This window comes from Colossoma macropomum, unplaced genomic scaffold (genome assembly GCF_904425465.1).
Source record: "Colossoma macropomum unplaced genomic scaffold, Colossoma_macropomum, whole genome shotgun sequence".
Taxonomy (NCBI): domain Eukaryota; kingdom Metazoa; phylum Chordata; class Actinopteri; order Characiformes; family Serrasalmidae; genus Colossoma; species Colossoma macropomum.
The window spans coordinates 11,908,884-11,933,499 of NW_023494799.1; the positions used below are offsets into that span (position 1 = coordinate 11,908,884).

The 24,616-nt window shown below is 39.7% G+C and overlaps 2 protein-coding genes across 2 annotated transcripts; both read right to left on the reverse strand.

Moving 5' to 3' along the window:
- Positions 1–1,734: 1,734 nt before the first annotated feature.
- On the reverse strand, positions 1,735–11,100 carry LOC118819306 (thymic stromal cotransporter homolog). The gene is made up of 6 exons (XM_036587037.1): positions 11,042–11,100; positions 8,220–8,736; positions 6,309–6,791; positions 4,273–4,356; positions 3,385–3,541; positions 1,735–1,843 (listed from the first exon to the last, which is right to left on the reverse strand). Exons 2-6 carry the CDS (start codon positions 8,695–8,697, stop codon positions 1,798–1,800), a joined length of 1,248 nt encoding a protein of 415 aa, XP_036442930.1. The 5' UTR covers positions 8,698–8,736; positions 11,042–11,100; the 3' UTR covers positions 1,735–1,797.
- A 1,065-nt stretch (positions 11,101–12,165) lies between these two features.
- Positions 12,166–21,706, reverse strand: LOC118819292 (mitotic spindle positioning). The gene is made up of 5 exons (XM_036587014.1): positions 21,692–21,706; positions 19,009–21,304; positions 16,002–16,225; positions 13,749–13,787; positions 12,166–13,652 (listed from the first exon to the last, which is right to left on the reverse strand). The coding sequence occupies exons 1-5, from the start codon at positions 21,704–21,706 to the stop codon at positions 13,563–13,565; spliced, it is 2,664 nt and encodes an 887-aa protein (XP_036442907.1). The 3' UTR covers positions 12,166–13,562.
- Positions 21,707–24,616: the final 2,910 nt, after the last annotated feature.

A 24,616-nucleotide genomic window follows, 5' to 3' on the forward strand; every position in this document is an offset into this window, starting at 1 on the left:
TCAAAGGAGCTGATCAATGCCTACACAGCTCTGCAGGCCAGAACGAGGGAGCTGCAGTGGCAAGAGCTAGAGAGTCACCTGGACATCCTGCTGGGCAGGCAACGACGAGGAAAAGGAGCTGAGGGAGAGAGGCGTCCTCAGCCGCCAGTCTCCGCAGGGCCTGCTGAACTTGGTGCTGCTCAACAACCTGCGGGCCCTTGGGAAGGGGCACCTGAGGACAGATAGAATCCTGTTCTCTGGAGAGTTCTGCCTGGGTCACGAGCCGCAGCCGGCCTTGGGCGACGGGGTCAGGCTGGAATACCTAGAGTGGATAGACAGCAGCAGCAGCTTTTCTGAGCCCTACGCTGTGAGAATGTATGCCTTGATTGACAATCCTGCCTGCTGCCCCCTGCAGGATTTTAAGTTGTATGCAGTCAAGCACAGTGGCGGCTTCCCGAGCGATTATGATGCCTTCTACTCAACGCCTAAAGCCGGCCCAAAGTCTGTAGTGTGGCACAGCAGGGAGCCATTATGCAGGATGTATCTGGAGAAGATGATAAAGGTCCTGAGCAAGCACATTCAAACCATCAGGGCGTGGAGGCAGGTGGAGTAAAGCACTGAGAGTTTTTCATTCTTGTGTGGGTATTTTGATTAAAGGATGCATTTTGCATTAGAAAATTATTATTATTATTATAAGAATACATTTTGCATTAATGTTCTTGTTTCAGTACCTGCATTTTAGTGCTGTGGGTAACTGGGGTTAATATAATGATATTTGAAAAATCATGCTTCCCAGGCTCTTTAGTACTATGGGACTCTAAGCTTAAAGGCTGCCCCACAAACATGATATAGCGTGTTTTGAATGGTCAGTTTTGTTTCGTTTTCTTCTCTTAAAATTATACAAAAGGGAACATTAACCAGACAGAAACACACGCACCAAGCGTCTGAAGCACCCAGCAAGTGATATGCTCAGGTTACCTGTCAGGTCCTGTGTACCATGAGTAAAGTGCGTAAAATAAAAAAAATGTATCAAATATATTGCTAAAAATATCACTAAAACCACAAAGCATTATCCCAGTGTGTCAGTACCATGGTGTACAGTATAGATGATAAATCGTCCAGCACTAATAGGGTGTAGATCTCTGACCTTGCTTGATTGAATTTGAATATTTAGGAAACAGTTTTATGCACAGTGAAATTCTGCAATTTTCATTATAATCTACATTATTAATCACGTTGTCTAAAGTTTTAAGTGGGGAAATTTACCTTAATAACACAAAGCTTGTGAACCACCTCTAGATGAGTTTTACCAGATCAGACGCAACTAAATACCCATGTACAACCAAACACCATGTACATGAGAACACAACTACAACTGACTACGTTCAGCATTCAAGTCTCAAGCCAGAAAAAGTAGATGGTCTTCCTGGCCAAAAAACAATTCAGGACCTAGAAAATAATTGGAATCACAGTATTGGTCAAAAAAAAAGACAATTACATATTTTGCCCAAATCATTTTTTGTATTATTTTTAAAAGTACACTGAATACACAGTAGTGGAATATAAAAAACACAATCTGTGCCTTACTTTTTGCATTTTTGTTTCAAAAGAGCTTGAGACTTTTATTTTGACCCAAAAAATGAGGGTATACTCTGTCAAATATTATACTAATTGATTTGAATCAATTCTAACGTTCCAAAATTGATGCAGTTCAGATTGTATAGCACAGTGCATGGATGCATTTTTACACCCCTATTTATGGTGTTGGCGGCTTCTAGAATGTCAGATCCGCTTTGGCCTGTGCAGTATAAAGCACTCTCATATGGCTGGATACTCTTCCCTCCTCTGCCTGAACTTCAAGTACCTGAAAATGAAGCACATTGCAGTTGTTAGTAAATTATACAGGACCAGATTAGGAGACTTAGTGTATTACAGTTGATCTGATAGTGGTAGGGTGGTGTAAGTGCTGCGGTTTATTTTGATCATGAGTAAATTAGCTTGGTTGTAAAAGAGTGAAAATTTGAGTGAGGATGTTAAGCAATTAACATTCTACCATGATCTGTGGCATGTATAAGGCTCACTTGACCCGATTTTGGGTTGTCAATTGGAAAAGATCCAAGACACTGAAAGATGGTTGGGACCCGGATGGCAGGAGCTTCAGTCACAAAGACTGCTTGACTAGAGTTTCAATAGGAACAGTGACTTAACCCCTTCAATGGCCAGGGCTCACCAGCGGGCCCAAAGTTTCTTCTATAACTTCTATAACTTCTGTAACTTAAGCCAGGCAGATGAGTCATCATTAACCATATTCTCCACAAGTGGGTGAGTGCATGTACAGCATACACCAAGAAAATGGTTCAGGCCTAAATACTTGACCCCAACGGCAAGGGGGCCCGGGGCTCTTTTTTTCGCTGGCTCCAATGGTTTGGGCCCCCTGCAGATAAACACAAAATTATTCTGACTGATCACATATATCTAATGATGGAAGATTTCTATCCTGATGGGAGTAATCTTTTCCAGGGATGACAGTGCCCCACTTGGACACAAGGGGTTACTGCATGGTTTGATGAGTATGAAAACAAATCATTCAGCTGAAGACCTTATGGGAGATTTCGGACTAATGCGTTATACAGCGTTCTCCACCATCATGATAATGGTGTTCCATCCCTCCAGTGCAGTTCCAGAGACCTGTAGGATTTATGCTAAAGTGTGTTGAAGCTGTTCAAGAGGCCACTTGAAGAAGTTTTCTTTCCCTAATGTGACATATTTACAAGTGAAACATGGTATCAGGGCTAGCAGAACGTTTCTCTTGATGATAGGCGGGGTGGTGTGAGTGGGAAACTATCATTGATTAATATAATTGTTCCCCACTGGTGCACAGTGACATAATCAAAAATCACAAGACATTTTAGAAGCGGACAAAAGTCTGATTTTGATTAAAGAGTGTAAGAAATAAGAATTTTCTCTTTTATATAACATAATTATGTGACATGTCAGTTTTGATTTCAGGTAGACTTTAAAGGTATTTGTCTGTGCAGTTAGTGTTAACGCTATAAATACATAGTAATTAAGCACATGTAGATTCCATTCATTTACATGGATATTGTGCTTTTGATTGCTGTTAATACACAGCAAGCACAGTTTTTACAATGACTGTTATCATCAACCATTTAACTAATTTTATTACTGCTTCCCATCAGCATTATTGACCGTCATCCACCAGAGTTCATCTGAGGTTGTTGACTCACAGTTTATTCTCTGGCAGCAGTGCCAGACTGAAACCACTGTAACCGCAGCTTTACCACTGGATGGTGAAAGCAGCCTTATCAGTTACTCTGCAGTCTCAGATTCAGGCCCCTGCTGAGAGAACTTTTCCCATCAAAAGTGGGTGGGAGGGACACTTACAGGATTGGTATGACGCTGAGGTAGCTGATGGCGCAGGACAGGAGGAAGCAGAGGCCGCTGTACGAGTCCAGAGTGAGCGGGTAGATGGAGGTGAAGAACACTGTAGAAAGGAGTTCAGTCACAGTCAGCGCCAACTGCAGCCGCCCAAATATACGGCCTGAAAATACAAACAGCGCAACATTCTTGCAGATTCTGCTTCTCATCTGTTGATGGAACAATTTTATAGCTTTCCCTTACATGACTTAATGGTCCTCTCTACACTATGGTTCATGTGAAAGCAGCAAGAATGAAAACACAAAGCAGAAGTGGTGAGGAGGTCTCGTGTTTCTTTTCTGATTCTGAGGAATGGAAATTCTTGCCCACAAGAAATTTGTCATAAGCAATTACCAAAGTTCTTTCAGTTGTGCCTTTCTTTAGATATTGTTTTTGTATTATTTGTATTTTATATATCATCACTGTCCATTTGTTTTTATTTTTCTACATCATGTGAGCACAGGATCTGCCCTTTACATTGTGTACAAATTTCATGCCAAATCGACAAATAGAAATGGTTCAAAAATGATTCTTTCCATGAACTTACATTGAAAGTTAAGTAGGTTTTTGTCTTCTCTTGTAAAATTACCTTTCTGGAGGCATGTAGCTTTGTATAATATTTAATATCTACTGTGTTATACCTTGCTTTTCATCCATGAAGCGCTTAATAATATACAATAATATATAAACAGTAATAATCATTGCCTTTTTGGATCATGTGAAATATGCTTGCCATTATTTGTAGCTCTTCGCATGTTACACAATCCTGGAAGTTATTTCATCTAAATTAGTCACTGTGTGGGGATTTTTCCACTTGTCATAACTATCCTGCCTCTTGTTTCATGCCTCAGTTACCGTATTGCTCTGCATCCAGAACCTTGGAAAGCATCGCTCGCAGCGTCGGCATGGGAACGCAGGCAAACATCATTATTCCTCGAGCTGTTGGTTAAGAAACATGTTTATACAAAAGGTTAGAAAAGCACTGAAAATGCACTGGCTTTGATTGCAACACAGTTTCCATTTATTTAATAAGAGCTGAAATGTTGTTGAGAAAGAGCAAATGCTGTTGGTTGTCAGAGCTGTGACCTTTACGGAGGATGGGAAAAATCCCCTTAATTATAGTACAGTCACTAAAGCTTATCATTTGGCAAGGATTTCAGCTGGGCCTGAGCAACGAATGAGCATAGCACCACTTCCTTGAAAAAACTCCTTATCTCCTTTTTTATTCTTTAATTTGTACTGATTTTCAACACCATTTGAAAATGCCAGGTGCCCTTTACATTGTGTGAACATTCAATTATGATTGGACCAATGGACGTTTTTTTTTGGGGGGACTGTTTTCCCTTAAAACGTTATGCATGTATCCCTCCACCATAAATGGATTCAAATACATGGATTAACAAGATGTTTTAGGCCAAAACTTTATCACATAACTATCAAAACAATGTCTCAGACATCAAGCAGTGTATTCATAACTATTTCTTGTAAAATATTCTTTGAGGGAGCTTTCAGGGGCGTTCAGGCACTTCAAGTTTCAAGTTTTCAAGTTCAAGTTTCAGACACTTCAGACGTCTGGTTCCTATCACCATCACTGTGTACAATTCTGACGTAGTAAGTTTCTCTAGAACGGAGCATTTCACATCAAATCAGTCAGAATGTCTTTGTTTACATTTTAACAATTTTATCATGTAGACAATTTGAAAAATTGGTGGAGTTGCCCTTTGTATTCTTCAGTCAGGTGCTGAATTGAACCAAAAAGGGTGCTTTAGAGTGATGCAGGGACGTTTCTTGCTATAAGTGGTATAAGCAGTTGCTTAGGGCTTCCAAGCCACCAGGAGGTCCCACGAGTGTGTAGTTTTTATTTATTTTAGCTTATTTATTTATTTATATGTGCTATTTAATATAGTCTGGTCTCTTGTATAGGCCTTAGCTATTCATAACCTGACTCCCTTGATCAAAGCATGTATTCAGTTTTTCTCTTGATTATAAATGAATGAAGTATTCATTCATTTTCTGGGTAGGGCCCTGCAAACAGATTGCAGCTTAGGGCCCCCAAATGCCATAGAAGAACCACTGCTGGTTACACAAAACCTTTCAGTGATCTGTCCATCTTTGTAAATGAGATGAACAACATAATGTAACACCAATTATAGTGTTTTTTTCCCTAGAACTGTAGGTTCAACTCACTAACCATTTAAGAGCATTTATCTTTAAGAGTGACGAGTAGCTATGATAATAGCACACTGCAGCCATTGGCCTAAATTTGTACATCAGTTGGTTGAGACATATCAATAGTGAGTAAACAAGCAAAAAATCTTTTTTTTAAAATTAATTTAAGGTAATGTTTACATTTAGGCTCCATAATATCCTTGTTATGCCACCAGTTTTATATGTAATGGTAATAATGGTAAAGTAGTGGTAACCCTGAAAAAATAAAGTTTTTTCTTTGTATCTCTCATGCAGGGTGAAATAATGTGTTTGACTGTGTTGTGAAAAATGTGTTAACCCAAAAATCTCATCTCATAACTATGTTAAAACAATGTCTCAGGCATCAGGCAGCACATTCATAACCTGTTATTTTAATAACTTTCTGTAAAGGAGCTTTTAGAAGCATTAAATGCTTCAGACACCACCACTGTGAACAATTCTGACTCTGCAAGTTTCTCTAGAACAAAGCATTTCACATCAAACCACTCTGAATTACTTTATTTACATCTTAATGATTGAATTGAAAAGAAAAAAAAACCCAGAATTTCCCCTTCATTCTTCAAAAAATCAAATTTTACGCAATTTTCCACTCACCCCAGAATAGCGGCTCTCCAGGACCAGAACTGAACCCTGCCTTAAAGTTTATGTTTCGGAGATACAACACATGAACTCTCCTCACTTACCCATAAAGTAGACCCAGCTCTCCACTGTAAATGCCATGATAGCCATCCCGGTGCAGTTGGAGATAATCCCAAGCAGAGAAAGGGCTGTGTCCCCCAGGACCCCAGACAGCACCAGGACCCCCAAGAAGCTGGTCAAGTACATGGCATCAGTGGCTGCCCTGCCATATCCTGCCCATACCGAGTTCCAGCTCAGAGGAGGCTTCAGCACATAGAGTGTCAGAACGTTCTCTGCTCCAATCATGCCCAGCATGAACAGCACCATGGCCAACATCAGCAGACCAACTGACGATTTGTCTGTTCTTTCCATTCTCCCTGCTCGGGACAGCAGCAGCTCTTTCTCATCGTTGTTTTGCCCCGAGCTGGACAGGAGAAAAGTGGAGTACAGGAGCCCGACTACACTGAGGGAAATGGCCATCCCAAGCAGGACTACTCCTCTTTGGCCTATCCGGTACACGTACCCAGATGCAAAACCACCCAGCACCCCTGCAATTAACAGCGAGTAATACATGATATGTTATTAGAATTGTGATAAATGGGCATCATCAGTACCATGTGTTATAAAAAGACAGACTTAGACCAATTACAAAGACTCTGTAGTAACAACAGCCAAAATATAGTACCTGCATAGTAACAAGTAGCTTACTGATGTGAAGCCATTATGCCATTATATTAATTTATTAACCTTTTTCTGCAGCCTCCCTAGTGGTCATTCTGCTGGCATATGGAAAATGACTGCACAATAATGGAAATACTTTTAATATTTAATAAAACATTTGATTTTTTTCCCCACAGCTCTGCTCTCTGTGTGTGAAATGTGACTTGTGAACAATGAGAGCTGAAAGGAGAGGAGTAAGAACCTCCTGCTGTTAGAACAATCGACACTTCTCCACAAAGATGGCGCTTTTCTAAATCATTCACAGTTCCATTGAATTATATATCATCAACGTTATTTTAAAAAAATGCCTAGTTCAACTGAGGGACCTCCAAAACAAGCAGAATTTTATGGCTGCTGTGAAAAATTGTTTAAGTTTTCCTCCTATTCTTTGTTAAATTATATATATTTGCAAATACTATTACATTTATTCATTTTTCATATGTTTTATTTCTGTACTGTATTTTTGAGGATGATTCTAAAATTTTTGTGGTTTTATGTACCAAAAATGTCATAGTTCATTTTTTACATGACCATTTTCTTTCTTATATCTCTTACAATTAAAAAGACTGTTTTTGTTACTGTGCCTTTAAGACTCAAACATGTTAATGGCTTCTCTTCTTATTGGCAGCCCTGTATTGTCATTCAAAAAGCAGCCCAGAATGAAACACTCCCATTAAGCTCAATGCGGTGTGTGGGCTAATCTGCTGTAGGCTAGGCTAACTCACAGGACGTAGTTAGTACAAAGTGCAGCTATAGGGTATAGAATGAGTTGCAATGACAGCGGCAATAAACATCAAGCTCAAGTTCATTTCTACTGTACTCATGTATATCTAATGAAATAAAGCATCATTTATTGATTTTTTCATTTAATGTTTCCTAGCTATCAGCTAACTTACTCTTTATACATTGTTTTTGAGCTAAAAGACAAGGTGAAAAGAGACTAAGCTAGTAACATTTACTGAGGTGAAAACAGTTGCTAGCATTTGTCTGCCTTTTTGAAGATTTTAGGTTGACTGCCTTTCTTTGGGTAAATTTTAAGCTACAAAATGCTGAGTGGTGCTCAAATATGATGCTCACAGAAACTGAGCAGTGTTGGAAGTCACCAAATAGGGCACATCAGCACCATATATCATAGGTTTTTGTAGGTTTTTGTGACATCACGAGTTTCCAAAGTATATTCTGAAAATGTAACGATGTTTACACACTACATAAACCTCCTTGATTAGGGCCCTTTTTTAAAGGTTGCCCAGCCTTACCTGCAATCCCATAACAGAGATCCACGACATTGATCTTCAGAGTGCGGTGTTTTTGTTTGGAGCTGAGGGCCGCTAAAGCCACCACGCCGGCCCAGTAGGCCGGAGTGCCCCCGCTGAGGCCATATACCATAGAGCCCAGGAAAAGAAACTCCACAGGTAACCTGCAGAACAGGAAAACAAGCAGGAAACACATGCCCAAGACTGAGCCCAGCTGAGAGAACACCAGAAACACCTTAGGACCCCTTCGGTCCACCACGCGGCCCAGCGGGATGATGGACAGCATGGCTGCTACGGCAGAGATGATGGAGTGAATGAGGAAGAAACGTGAGGATGCCGCTTGGGCCTGGTCAGCATGTCCGTCTGCCATTTCCAGCGAGCGATTATACACAGTCAGTGTGAGGGACATCTCAAAAAAGGAGGTTCCCAGTTTATGGATGATCACCACCGGCTCCACTAAAGTCAAAAGTCTCTCCATCATATCATCCAGGAAGTTGTGCTGTGTAGCAGTGTACTTTACCTTTAATACATTTTACAAAGAGCTGTAACATAGAAAAACATCATACAGACTATCCACATACAATATCTCTCTCTCTCTCTCTCTCTCTCTCTCTCTCTCTCTCTCTCTCTATATATATATATATATATATATATATATATATATATATATATAGTATTTTCACATATCCATTTTCCAGTTTCACTTTATCCCTTAACCACTTAAAATCCAAGGCTTATCCCATACCAAGGCTTATTATTCTGTAACTACAGGGACTAAAATGCAAACTAGCTGAGCTATTCTTAGCTTATAGAAGTGTGTAAAACTTTGGGCCTGCCTGTGGGCCCTGGCCATTTAAGGGGTCATATTTAAACAGGCTCTTTTTGTTGCTGTACCTTTAAGACCAAGTTAATTGAGCTCTATTCTGATTGGCTGCACTCTATTGCATTGCATTCTAAAAGCACTCAGAGCTGAAACACTGCTTAGAACTTCAGTATGAATGTGTGGAGCTAAACTGCTGTAGTCTGAATAGGTGGGTCTCTGTAAATGTGTTGGTTCTCATGATATCACACAAGACCACTGAAGGTGTGTCTTATGCCTATATAAAGAACTCCAGGCCTAAAAGGAATTTTCAAAAATGAGTTTTTGAAAATTGCATCTGTTGCATCCTGTGGTAATCAAAAATGTTCCAAAGCTGATATGCTTTGTTCTGTGAACATTTTTCTTTCAAATATCACTGGATCCTCTGAATTACGAGGTGATTAAAGAGGCGAAATATGAATATTGCTACATGTAAGCTAATGCTGCTGCGCACTGAATCGACATCAATAGACTGGCAGCCTTCTTAAAAAAACACACAAACCAGTACGCTTTGCCAGTGTGGCTGACCTGTGCTCAGGCTACCGACCAGACAGAAAGTGGTTTCCATCTCTTTTAATACTCTACTGGTCATCATTGAAGAAGGCTGACAAATCACAAAGCGATACGACCACCATCGAGCGGTCCTACCAAGCATGTAAATATCATTAGTACAGTGTAGTAACTCAGTGTTTTAAATGTTTATTGTGTTTTTAATGTTAATTCAGTACAGACTCAGCTTAATGTTACTATTTACCTCCTGATAAGCTGATTTAGGCTTAAAAATATCCTAATTATTCTTTTAAAGCTGGCAACATTTTCTGATAAGGACATTGACCAGTCTCTTGCTGCTGCACTATTTATTAAAGTGACATCAAATTGATACGCAGCAGGATTAGCTTGCATGTAGCAATATTAGTATTATGCCTCTTTAACGACCTCATAATTCAGAAGATCCAGTGATGTTTGTGAAAAAATGTACGCAGGGCAAAATGTGTCGGGCTCCAAACGTGGGCATAATGCGGACTACAGAATGATGCACGACTTCAGTGGTCTAACACAATGAAATCAAAATGGGCTGTTTTTGCAACTTGCATCAATTTTGAAATGTTAAAACCAATCACAATTAAGGATGACACTGTTGATTATATTAGTCATTGATTAATCTACCAATTTTATTACATTTTTTTAAAATAAAGTAGCCTTTCAAAGATTCCAAAATGCATTCCTAAAAGAGATCAGGATGTTTATTTTGTATGAACAAAATTCATTTGATGCTTTTAAAGTGTGTTTAGCAGTATTTAAATTCAAAATCTTCCTTTTATAGCGGAGCCTGAGTACAACTGCTAAAATAATGCTAATCACTTCTGAGGGAATTTCAGTCTTATGTGAGTGTTAGCGCCAAGCTAACAGAGCGTACATTCACTATGTGCGCAGGGTTTACTTTGGTCAGCTCTTCTTAAACATGGACATTTTAATCATTTGAAGCTTGTAACAGACATTCAAGAGGCATATTCTTTATTTTGTATGTTGCAGTTAGTCAGTACATCCTGACTGAATATTGTTACAATGGGCTGTTAGCCTGTTAGCAGTCTGCCCAGTTGTCCAGCCTAAACTTGGTTACACAAAACCTTATGTTTCATATACACTTTTATTTCATATACATGCTATTTGTAACAGAAAAACATACCATATTGTTTTTGTCACCTATATTCTTCTACTAGATGAACAGCTTCATAAGTTACATTTGTGTTTTCATTGTAATTCTAAATCATATCACAACAGTCAAATTGGACCGGATCACTTTATGATCCACTGTGCTGTATTCTAAAGAATCTTATATCAATTCCTTGTGAAAGTCATATATTTACACCTCTACTAGATATAATATTTAGCTTAAAGATTGCAAATGATTTCCATTCAGTATAAAAGCAGGTGAGGTTTAAGAATGTAATAAGACTATACATACCCGCAGCTCTCTCTGCTTCTTTCACTCGACCGTCTCAGTGGACATGAATGTGACAATTATACTCAAATGCCAAAGCTACCCAGCTATACAGGAAACCCCCCCCACTTTCTGACACCAGTTCTATAGAGATACCAGGTCCTGATCTGGCAAAAGGGAAGTTGTGGTAGTGAAGTGAAATTGTAAGAGAGGGAAGAAAGGGAATACCCTCTGCGTCTGCAGTGCATGCGAAATTCAGTCTATTCTGGACAGCAGCCAGCATTATAACTCGCTGTTACCTGTAAATTGTGCCTGTGTGTATGCAAAAAGCCTAGAAACAAAGGGTTCCTTAGGCCTAGTCTTATAATTGAAACTTAAAGGGCCTATATCATGGAAAACTGAATTTTCCTCACTTTTTTTTGTAAATTTAAGAGTTTGATGTGGTATGTAAACATTCTTATAGTTTCAAAATGCATCGTTCACTCCTCAGTCTGTACAGTTCATATATGGAAATAAAACTGCAAAAACAGGCTGTTTTGATTTCACTGCCACTGTGAAAACCATGCATAAACACATCTGCCTATTTAGTCTACAGCAGTTTAGCTCCACCCCATTCATACTGAAGTTCTAAGTAGTGTTTCATCCCAGACTGCTTTTTGGATTAAGCACCATCCAGGACAACCAATCAAAAAAGAGGTCATTTATATAGAACAAAACCTTATATCTCCATTTTTGTTGTTTTTCAGTTTTTTTTTACATGATTTGAAAATGACTGTTGCCCTTTACATTGTGTGTAAATCTCATGCTATGTGGACCAAAATGGCCCAGAATGACGGAAAAAAAGTCTGGTTCCATTACATTAAAAGTACAGTATGCTTTTTTCTTCTCCTGTAAAGTTGCCATTTTGGAGATAAGAGGTTTTGTTCTGACAACAATGACATGTCAGTTTTAAAGGAACAGTTACAAAAGCAACCTGAAAAATTCTAAGATAATTCTAAGTAATAATAATAAGTAATCTGTCTAATTCTTAGTATTAAACAGAGGTTGGAAAATGGTCATGTAAAAGTGAATGATGCCCTCAAGGGAAAAGATAAAATGCAAGAAAAATGTAGAATGTGGTCCCTTTAAAACCAGTCGAGCCAGACAACGTGGGTTAGAAACTTTATTTTGTTCCATTCCAACTGATCAACCTTTAATCAAAAATAGAAATGTCACATTAGGGTACAAGTAAGTTTTGATGCAGATTATGCAGTTTATTTCTCATTTTTTGTCTAAGAGTACAAATATAGCCTGTAGCAAACTGTTTAACTTTAATAACATTTTTATAATATACACTTTCTTGACTGCTTGTTACATTGTTCTGTGCTGTGCAAACTGTTCCACCATTGCTTTGCACTGAATTAATATCAGTGAAAGAGGAGTGAGCCCCACCACATTCAAAAAAAAGGACTCGTTGGCTCCTGCTAGTGGTCATTCAGGTAAGTGCATGTGCCCCTCACCATAACTGCAGATTCTAAATTACCAGTACAGCACTGGCTGAAGGGATACAGGTGCTTGTTCTGACTTTGTACAATCCCAGCTGAATTCAATGACAACCTCTTTTCTTCAACAAGTGAAAGAAGGGGGCCTAAATAGGCTTCTTTCCATAACCTACCAAGGTGCTGTTGGACGGCACGTTATTGGAGCAATTGTTTGCGGTTCCTACATCCTTTGATAGATTCATGCCCACCTTTTAAGATTATACTAAAAGTCTTCTTCATTTGAACTGTATGCATTTTTTAGAATAATAGCTAAAGGTGACGTTAATCAGTTCATTACAATCAGTGCTTACTCAATGCTGTTTTTTAAGTGCATGCTGGGATTGCTGTTGCATGTTAGAAACACATTGCTTTGAATCACCAAGCAAATTTACAAGAATAAAAAGTGATTTACTGTTAACTTGTACCTCTTATAAAAATGAGTTCAACATTACTTCAAAATAAAAGACGTGCTGTTTTGAGAAACTCCACTCTGCCCGGAACAGACTTTAACGAGGCATCTGTAGGAAACATTGTTACTGGGCAAATTCTATTATGATTGAAGTATTATGGGCAGTATTGTAGGCTTCTTTTTGATGACACTTGGCAAGGATTTGCCGAGCTTTGTTAACACAACCTCTTCAAACTGGAGTATTTTATACCTCTTGGACAGAGACACAGCAAATGAGCAGTTGTGTCTTTGAGAGAGCGCCAAAACTTCTAGAAGCCAAAGCTTGCCAAAGGAATACACTGTGCTATAAGCAGTGAAAATACTCCCCACACCTTTGTCCAACACTCAAATAATAAAAACGCTGGCTATCATTCATTTATTGCGACGCACAGTCCCACAGTCTGTATCCTCTGATGGCCTTCAGAGTCCATTTCACCTCTCTGATTGAGTGCCACCATAGGGTGGTGTCTCTGTGGCATTGAAATCCAGCCTGTCCAGTTAATCAAGTCGGGAGACAGTTGATGTGTTGGCATTAGCATTAGCACTGAGTATTTCCACTCTCACAGCATGCACAGACTCAGTTGTTCCCTTCATTGGCATACTCGCCCGCCTCCCAGCGCAGAGCCCTTGTGCTTTTGTGGCGTGTTACACGAGTCGCTTCCACAACCTGCAGCGAAACGACAATCATAAATCAGGATAAAGGCAAAGCAGCTCTAGAGATCCAGAGGTTTATGTGTTAGCAGTGCATAAGCACAGGTCTTACCTCATTGTTGATGTCATCAACAGGCTGTATCCCAGCATACTAGAGAGCAAGACAAAAACAACCTGAGTTAAGTAAAGTTAGAACAACACATGACAGGTCAATTAACTCTTCATAGATATTCTCAAAAACTGACCCCTTCCAAATTCTTGAGAAAATATGAATAACCATGGCACTAAAAGTGCACAAGTTATTTCTTTGATTACTAGAACAAATAACCTGGAAAATAGAAAGTAAAAATGTTTTAGCAACGGCATCAGCACAAGTGCATCATGTGCCTTTGAAATCCTGTTAGGTAAACGACAGGGTGGAGCAGAGGGTATGTTTGTGTTCACACTGACCTCCTGTCAGTCATTTTCCCCTACACTAAACCACATCAGCCCACTCCCTTCTCCTTTTGCTCGGCTAAGAAAATATGGTGGAATCCATTTATTGACCTGCAGCAGCAGGTTTTAATACTATGGGGAAAAACGTGGTGCTGCCAAAAAACTTAACAACAAGAAACATGAATTATCATCAGAAGTGCTTTTTAAAGATGCATTTATTATATGTGAAAGAATTAGTGACGTTTCTCCTCAACAGGTATGGAAACGCAACACATATACAGAACTGAATGAATGGCTGACTTTACATAACCAATCAAGAAGATAAATATTTATTACTCAGCAAACCAGGTAAAGTATTGCTTTGGATGAACCACCTTAACAGAGATGGATGTAATACTAGTCAACTGCATTAACCTCCCACGCAGTTAACAGAGCAAACTGGACGAAGCTGATGTTGGCATTTTATTCAAACTTATTACAAAATAAAGGACCCTCTTGACTATTCTTGAGCACCAAATCAGTATGAACTGAATGCCAAGTGTTTACAGGCCTGTAACGTCACACTATCCCTGGACAAAAGAGACACGGGAGTTTGGCTTGTTCTGGCCAAACGCCTCTGCTATACAAAGAAGCTTTTGGAGAGTACTTGGACAGCAGCCTCATCACCAGAAAGTGAAGTAATGACGATGCTTGGTAGCGCTGACAAACTTTAAATGAACCTGATGCTGGGCACCATCGATTCTACGTGTATGCCTTGTGTTTTTTTCAATTTTGACTTATGCACCTTTAAAAAGCTTTTTTTGAAGCATACAAACTCTCTCAACATGTTTCAGCATGAGCCTTCTTTAAGGAAAAAAAGTGGTTTTGTGTCCATAGCCATGCTAAAATAAAGAACTCAATAGAGTGCAATGGATATTCACTTTTTCTCAAGCTTTTGAATCCCACTCCATAGAGCACCTTCAATATTGTGCGCATTCTCTTTGTACCCTTCCAAATTCCCTTTGAGTCTTCTTCTTCTTCAAGGCTGGCTTCAGAGCTACCTAGCATTCTGGCCTTATTTGTCACATTATGATTTATCCTGTAGCACCGCATTATATCCCTCAGCCTCATTCAGTTCAGAAAGAATTCATGATTTTATATAATTTTCATGTTTTAGATCTTCAATGTTCTCTAACTTAAATACTCAACATGCGTTATACAACCATTGGGAATTACTGTGGTGTCAACCAATCCAGACTGCTAGCCTAGCCACTGATGTATACGCTAATAAATACAACCAAGCTATCATTAGTTAGCGTGTTGCCTCGGCCATTGAATAAAACTGTAAAGAAACAGTGACTCTGACTTCAGCACAGAATGGACACTAGAGCCTCATCTGACTAGTTTTTTCTGCCATTTGATCGTATTGTAATAATGGTCTTAAGTGCAATGGACAGGCGAACTGTCCAGCTTGTTTTCTGCCGTCCACCCAGTGACCACTGGGATAGGCTCCAGCAACCCCAGTGACCCAGAAGGATAAGCAGCTTAGATAATGTGTGTGTGTGTGTGTGTGTGTGTGTTTGTGTGTGTGTGGTGGTCTTAAGACAGTCACCACAGTTACACGGCTGCAGTAATGATCTATCTGCCATCCTTCTGCATTCACCAGCTAACAGGAAAAAAAAAAAATAAAAAGTTCCTCCCACCTTCAGTACACATAACTACTGTAAGATATGAGTAAGCATGTTTACAGATGTAATGACGGCGACATTTTTCCTTTTAGCCCTTAATTATCTTATTAGTTCAATATATTGAGCTGTGTTTTTCAGGTCAAGTTCGATGAGAGTTGTTCACATGACAGATCAATTCAATTAGTTGAGATTCTACTGCCAGTAAAGGCACCTCTAATGAAGGTGCAATGACATTCAAAATTTGGCTGAAGTGGTTCACTCACAGAGCTCTCCTCAAGCTTCTGTCGGATCCTTCTTTCCTCAAAGTCCTCCAGCAGTGTCTCTGTCAGGCCTTTGTGGGAGGTGCTTGAGGGGGTGGAGGACGCCTCAGGGCGTGGGCTAGCGAGGACAGTGGGAATCGCCCTTGGAATTGCTGGGGATGCGAGTTTTGGGCTGCTCCAAGGTTGGGCTGCCATAATGGACACGGAAGGAAGTCTGGAACTGGGGCCTGTAGAGAAAAAATGAAAGTGAAATGAAATTAACTCATTTACACATATTACAGATTGCTTATCTAATAAGGCAGTAAAAGATGTCCCAGTAATTTTGAATTGATTCCAGAAGGTTCTTGTAACTGCAGGTTTATATCCATGAAATAAATAATTAACTGCTCTTCAACACTGTATTATTACTCTTTCAACATGCTTGTCATGCTCAAAGTTCAGAAGCTAATTAGGTATGCTATTTCAACTCATCCTTGAATGCTGACATCCATAAACAAGTAACGCAAAAGTTAATCAGTTACCAGCTAGTAAATCAGTTTGAGACAGTAAGATCCTACGTTTATAGGTAAGGGGACAGTATCCTAGAAGCACTCTAGCAAAGCACAGTTGTCTCTCATATACCAAAGCTTTGACTTAAAATAATAAAAAGATAAGAAGAATAGAGTCCATTGAGATATAGTCTGAATTTGGCAGCTTTAGTATGAAAAATGTAAGTATGCCAATAAAGAGGGTCTATAGGAGCCGTACGAATATAACATCAGATGACTGATTACTGTAGTTCTCACTTGAGGTTTTATAGACACATTCCACGTTGACCAGTCTGTCTCAGTCACTGATAGTGCTTTAAATTTGCTATTCTGCCAAACTGATAATGACTTTTGAAAATCAATAAGGCATTCTCTTACTTCCGTCATAGATGGTTCTACTATGAAGTTCGTTACAAATCTTATTAGGCTTTAAATATTTCAAAGCCTTTGGAACTAACTACAGTACTCAAACGTAGCATTGAGACACTTTTATCATCATTCATTTTTAGAACTAAAATCCACTCAACAATTATTGATACCCCTGGTAAAGATGAGTAAAAAGGGCTCTTAATGTCACACTGAAAATAAGAAAAATTCAACCTTTAATTGGAGTAAATTTATGAGATAAAAAATCCTCATCCTCAATGTAACTAAAGCATTTATTCCATTTATATTTTACTTTTTAAAGTTGATCAGAGTCTCTGGAAACTTTCAAGTAGTAAGCAACATCTTCCTGTTTCACTGGGGCATATATATGAGGTCAAATTCCCTTAGTCATTCTTCAACATGGCAAAGACAAGAAAATACACTATTCAAACAAGGGAAAAGGGTGTTGACCTTCATAAATTAGGGAATGGCTAGCAAATATAGTTACTCACCTGAAGACGGGCATATCTACAGTTAGGGCAATCATTAAAAAGTTCCAATCAAATGGAACTGTGACAAACTTGCCTGCACAAGGACCTAAGTTTATTTTGCCTCCATGCAAAGTGAGGAGGATGGTAAACGAGGCAACAAAAATCCCCAAGGATCACTGTTGGAGAGTTACAGAATAAAGCAGCATCTTGGGGTCACTAGGTCTCCAAAACTACCATCAGACACCACCAACAGAATATTTGGAAGGCATACCAGGAGAGTTTGCTAAACGTCACTGGGACCATGTTCTATGGTCAGATAAATGAAAATTGAGCTTTTTGACAACAAACACTCAAGGTGGGTTTGACTATACTGAAAAGAATCTGATGCCCACGCTTAAGTATGGTGGAGGGTCTGTGATGCTGTGGGGCTTTTTTTCCTCCAAAGGCCCTTTGAACCTTGTTAGGGCAAATGGCATCATGAAATTCCAGGACATTTTAAACCAAAATCTTTCTGCCTCTGCCAAGAAACTAAAAATGGGTCATCATTGGATCTTCCAGCAGGACAATGATCTAAAACATATGTCCAGATCAACCCAAAAATGGTTTACTAAACCCAAAATCAAGCTTCTGCCATGGCCATCTTAGTCCACTAATCTAAACCCCATAGAAAACCTGTAGGGTGAGCTAAAGAGGAGAGTACACAAGAAAGGACCTAGGACCCTGAACAATGTGGAGAGATTGTATAAAGAGAAATGGTCTTAAATTCCCTGCTCCAACCTTGTAAGATGTTATAGGAGAAGACTATGTGCTGTTTTATTTGCAACAAGAAGTTGTACATAATGTTAAATGCAGGGGTGCCAATAATTGTGGCACATGTGATTTTGTTAAAAATAATTATTTCTTGATGAATAAATTTACTTCATTTATAGGTTGGATATGACTCAGTGTGAGATTAACCTAATTCACCAAAAGGCGAATGTCTTATAACCTTTTTATTCATCTTTACCAGGGATGCCAATAATTGTGGAGAGGACTATTTAATTTATCGCTGTATTAAGGAAATTGTGCATTACCATGTTTCAAAGTTCATAATTTGAGATATGTTACAACTTATTAATCAATACTTTGGGTTCAACTGAACAATAACAAACTAGAAAACTCACCTAACTCCGTAACTAAATTTTAACCTGCCATGCCCTGGCCATTCAAAAGAGTTAAATCCAACAAGTCTGGTTGAGCTCATTCACTCCATGCCTAGAAGACTTCATGCTGTCATTCAAAAGAAGGGGTATGCAACATATGACTGGCCTAAATAAAATGCTAAATACAAACCTACATAATGGAAAGAAACACTGTTTGCTCAACTAATGTCTGAGAACTTTTACTTGCCAGTTAATTACCAGAATCACTTTGAGTTTTACTTGGTAAACTTGGTTTTGTTGGTTGGAAACTTTTCTGAATGATATGGATGAACAGCTTTAGCTTGGAGAGTGATACATAAACAAGACTAAAATTGTATTCAGAGGGTGCCTCAAGACTACCTTCCACCATTGTAGTTCGTAAGTTAGCAATAACTAGTTAGTAAGTTAGCAAATAACTTGAACATTGAACATTAAATTGTCCTACCTGCCAATGAAATGCGAGTAGGGGTAGTTTCCTCACTCCAGGAATAGGAGAAACTGTGACTGGGCCTCTGTCTATATTTTTCTGGTAGTACAGCCTCCAACAGGTTCTCCTGAGAACTGTTTAATGAAGTCTGGTCATTATTATTGGCGATGGGTTCCGAAGTTGTGGGCTCTGAGGTGCCCTTGCCTTTGTCTGTCATGAGGGACAGGCTACTGGCTTCTCGTAGCTCTTGAAGCTCCTGCTCTCGCCTGAGGTCCTCCTCGATTTCCTTACGGATTATATCAGAGGCACTTAGCAATCGGGGCCACTCAACTGAGCTCTCCCAATTAGATCTCCTGGCTGCTGTGGATCTGCTGCTTCTTACAGGTTCTGCTGGAGAGGACGGAGAATTTAGAGGGGAAATTGTTCTCCCGGACTCTTTTGCTTTATATGCTGCCATCCAAGATGGCTGATTTGCAACTTTGGTAACACTGTCTTGTTGCTCAGTTGCCCCCTCCTTAGAGTAAAAGCTTGTTCTGACAGTTCTGTCTACAAATTCTACAGTGGGGCCCTTCTGAATCATTGTCTCATCTTGGTGTCGGTGGGGGCAGCAAGGTGAGAGGATCTCTTGCGAGTCAGGTACATCCCTCTGTTCTACAAGTATAGGACGCTCCACAATCCATGAGTCTTCCACACTAACAGATCTTTTAGGTACCTCATCTAATTGAGACCCAAATGTGTTCCTCCTCTCAATTAGATCAATTGAAGTCCCTCTGTCAGATAGTCTTTGGCTCCGATTCATCTTGTCCATCTCTTGTTGAATAAGAAAACTCACCCTATTTGTTTCTTTGGTTTTGATAGGCTTTAACTCTGGCAATGGCTGTGACAGAATTGGTTTGGTCTTAATCTCAACCATCTCTGATGTATCAGAACGAAAGATTCCCCTTGATCGCCGCAAGTCCTCCTCTCGTTCCCTCGCTATTCGGATCTCTCTCTCAATCGGTGTTTCAGGTGTTTCACTCATGCTGGCCACTGGTGAGCTACTCCTCATCTCTGGCATGAAGGCTTCACCAGACAAACTTCTATCATATGTGAAGACTTTCCTCTGGTCACCTGAGTCTAGGTCATCGATCAAGTTACTTTGAATCCTGTCTTCTGGATCCTCATGGACAATCACCGTCAACTTTGCTTCCTCCACTTGTTTCTTCCAAGGACTTTGATTCTGGCTTGACTCATCCTTAAAATTCTTATTTGTGCTATCTTCTTTTTTAAATAGGCCAGTCTCTGCTGGCAAAGATCGTGCACGTAACTTAGAAAAGTGTGGCATCTGTTGAGGACTATACCGGAAGGGGTTTTCCTTTGATTGCTCCATAATTTGGAATTGCTTGCGTGCGGCATTAAAATCAATTTGCTGGTTATCAATGGTGCCAGGCTCTACTTCAGTCTGGGATCTTGTTGGGCTTGCAGGACTGTAGCACAGGCTAAATCCCTCAAATAGACGCTGAGGAGAGTTGGTAAGATCCAGGTTCTCCAAAGCACTCCACTGCTCTTTGAGGACAGGGTTTTTTCTAGGCGCCTGATTCCGGATGATCTCAATCCTGTCCATGTTCTCCTCTTCGTTGTCCTCTGCTGAGATATCCTCCACCTGGTAGCAAGAATCTCCATTACTCTCTTCAAAAAGCTTCTCGGGTCTTCGGTCCTCTACGTAAGTCTGCAGCTTGAAACTACTCTTCTCTTTCAGGGTGGACAGTTTGGCTTGTCTCTCAGGTGAAACCATATAAGCCTCATTCCTCTCTGCCTCTGGGCTTGTTGGGTCATCCACAAAGGAGTAGAAACCCACATGCGAGTCTGTGCTACTGGGAGTGCCAGGGCTGCTGGGGTCACTTGGCTGCCAGTCTTCAGTGGCGCTGCCTTCCTCAGATACCGCCACCTGCCTGGCATGAAGCACCACATCCTGAGCACGATCTCCATTCGGGGCTGACACAGTCACAGAGGAGTGGACGCGAGTCACCGAGATGTTATCAAAGTTGAATATGGGTGAACCTCCCTCCTGTCTGAGATTCCAGCTGCTGTCTGGCGAATGTGGCTCGCTGCTGGGGCTCAACATGGCCCGCAGGTCTGACTTCTCCAGCTTAGGCATCAGGGGCTTCATGACCCATCGTTTAGGGGTGCTGCCCATGGTGTTTCTGGAAGAAAGGCGGTCCTCAGCAGGCACAAAGACAGGTGATGCAGCTGGATGACATGAGCAGCTCAGAGTTTGCACTCCTCCTGGGTTGTGTGCATCTTGAGGAGTGTGTGATAAATACGTTGCTTGTCTCTGTAAAATTAGGACAGTGTTTTAATGGCTTTAGTTCACAGACTCAGCTCTGTCAGTTTTACCTCTAATACTCACTATTTTCCCTCACTATAGCTCTATTTTAACTATTTAATATGTTTATACACAAAATATTTGAAGAAATATGCTTTCCATCCAATTTTACCATTATAGTAAGTAAGTAAGTGGAAGGTTTTAGCCAAGTCAATCACTAGACCATAATCCAATTGAGCATGCATTTCACCTCCTGAAGAGGAGATGAAATGCAAACAAACAATAACTGAAAGAAGCTGTAGTAAAAGCCTTGAAAACACCACAAAAGGGACATGCAACCAAATATTAAGGTTATGTACTATCTGTTCCTGTACAGCTAAAAATCAGGCAGTCTACCACTACAGGTGCCATGTTCTAAATAGATCTAGATGTAAATATCAGGAAATCAAAGCTGAAATTCTGACCTATGTGCTCACATCGTTCCCATGGAATTTTAAGGTTCTATCTGCGTTCTGAGCAGTTTGAGATACTGAGCTTCAAAGATTTTGGATTCCAAATAGTGAAAATGACAGACATCCTAAGTGTGTTAGTATAAAGGCAGTATGAGGTTTTGTTTAATATCAGAAATGTGACTCTAATGAGCCAAAATGTCTTATTTTGGAAGAAAGAAGGAAAAGAAAAGATGGATGAATGAATTAAATTATAGTTTATGTTGTAATTAAGACTCCATCACTTTAATTGTTTACTATTTAATTTCCTTTAAGGCTGAATCTAATAATAATAACAATAATAATAAAACACACACACACACACACACACACACACACATTTTCTAAGTCGCTTATCCTTCTGGGTCGTGGGGGGTGCTGGAGCCTATCCCAGTGGTCACTGGGTGGAAGGCAGGAAACACCCTGGACAGGTCGCCCTCACAGAGCAGACAGACAGACATATACATTCACACCCACACTCACACCTGGAGGCAATATAAAGTGTCCAATTGGCCTGACTGCATGTCTTTGGACTGTGGGAGGAAACCCATACAGACACGGGGAGAACATGCTTCACACAGAAAGAACTGAACCCAGGCCCTTCTTGCTGTGAGGCGACAGCACTATAATAATAAGACTTAATAAAAACTTAAAAACACTTTAACATGTTTCATATTTCACATTTTCATGTTTCATAAAGTTTTATAAATTTTTCCCACAGTCACTGAGCAGTGCAGCGACATGACAAAGAAGCAGAGCCTGATTGGTCCTCTTGTGTGTACTCGGAGTGCTGATTGGCTTGCAGATTGAACCTTATAGAATTTAGTTAGAGTTTGACTTTGGAGATAGAACCTTTTTGTTTTCTACATAAAGAGTCCAAACATACAACTCCAAAAAAACACCTCACATAATGTTATGAGGTCACCACAGAATAAGAATATGTGAATAACTCAATTTAGACAAAAATGTCAGATAGAATCTTGTAACTCTAAGGGCCAATATTTATCCTTTGATCTCAAACCCAAATGACTTCAGCATACAACAAACACAGAAGTGGTCTTGCCGTTCCAATAATTTCGGATGAGACTGCATGTCCAAGGAACTAAGATGTGAGAGCTGCCATTTAAAGTGTTTTCAAAACAGATCGTTCTGAAATATTTTTATGGCTAACGAGGCAATCCAGTGTTAAAGATGGAGCACATGACTTTGAATGAAGGTGGCGTGAGAAATGCAGGAGAATCGCCACTCCCTTTTCAATCATTTACAATTTAAGCCTGCATTATCTCTAAAGAATTCAACCAATGACTTGAACAATGGAATTAAACAATAAAAGATTTCAGCCTGAGGCATTTTCATTGTAATTACAGCATAATACTGGATGCCTGTAGGCTTAACTCATCTAAGGTGTGCATAAGTGGATAAAAGAAAGGAATTCAGCTTTTACTGAATGTCAGGTAGAGGACTGGGTTGAATGTCAGGTGGAATATCAAATATTACATAAAAGAATATTTGTCATAAAGAGTAAAAGGTCAATTTTACTATTACTAAAGGTCAGTTTAGTGACAGCAAGATGAACACCAAATATAAAAAACACTTAAAATTCCATAATTGGACTGAAAAGCTCTCACTTACCTGCTAACAATGAAGAGATTACTGAGGTATTTCAACCGACACCCGGATGATATTATCTAGGACATATTCTAAGCTAAAAATACTGCCAGTAGCGCAGCCGAATGTAGTTAAAAGCATTAGATAACGCAGTCTGCTCATGAGACCTGGCTGACGTTGTTGTCCAGGAGTTTCAGTCCTCAAGCTGGCTGTCAGAGGGTGGCCACGCGTGACACAGTGGACTGTATGCCCCTGATAAACCTGCAGCGATGCTGCTTCTTGGAACCGTCCTTCTACACTCTGCTGATTGGGCGAGGCTGTCTGGAGGGATGGTCCCACAGAGGGGGGGGTTGTCCTAATTTTGTCAAACCTTAACCACTATGTTCTGATGTTGACAGTACTCTGTAGGGAGGATTGTAACATTCCTTATTTCGGAATACAAACAATAGCAAAGGAAGCTGAACTAGTTTCGGCTCACGTAATAAAAGGAGGACTTCAACCTAAACCCTAATTAAATGAAAACTTGACTGGTGACATTTGAATAATGCCAGCTGCTCTGTGGTCTTCATTCATTATTGTAAACTCTGTTTATGTGGAGCATTTCCAAATTGCTCCAAAGATACCAGATGTATCTGATATCATGTATCAGAATTTTAAAGTTATTCCATTCTGAGAAAACATTAAGTAGCACCTTGTGTCTCCTCCAGGGCTGTTTCTAGCTATAAGCAGTATAAGTTGCTACTCAGGGCCCCCAAGCAAAAGTGTGTAGTTTGTTTGTTTATTTATTTACTTAAATACAGTAGATTGTGTTTTTCCTATACAGTTGTATGCAAATGTTTGAATAGCCCTGGTCAGAGTGCATACAATGTTGATTTTCTAAGTGAACATAAGTGACCGCATCCTCTATGGGGAACACACTTAAATGTGAAATCTTTCTGCAAAAGTTTGTGCATAATTTCTGTTTATTTGCTGAGTCTAACTTATTAATAAAACATAATACATAAAGTATATAGTGTGCCATAACTTTTGCACAGGCCACATTGTATGTTTTATTTTTTTCCAATATGTTAAATTCAGCACATAAACAGCAACTGTGTATAAAAATGTGCAGAAGTGTGGTCTCTGTGAAATGTGTAATTTGACCAGGGGTGCCCAAACTTTTGCATGCCACATATAGTACATAGTTACTGTTTCACAGTCTTCACTATTTAACCATTTATTTTCC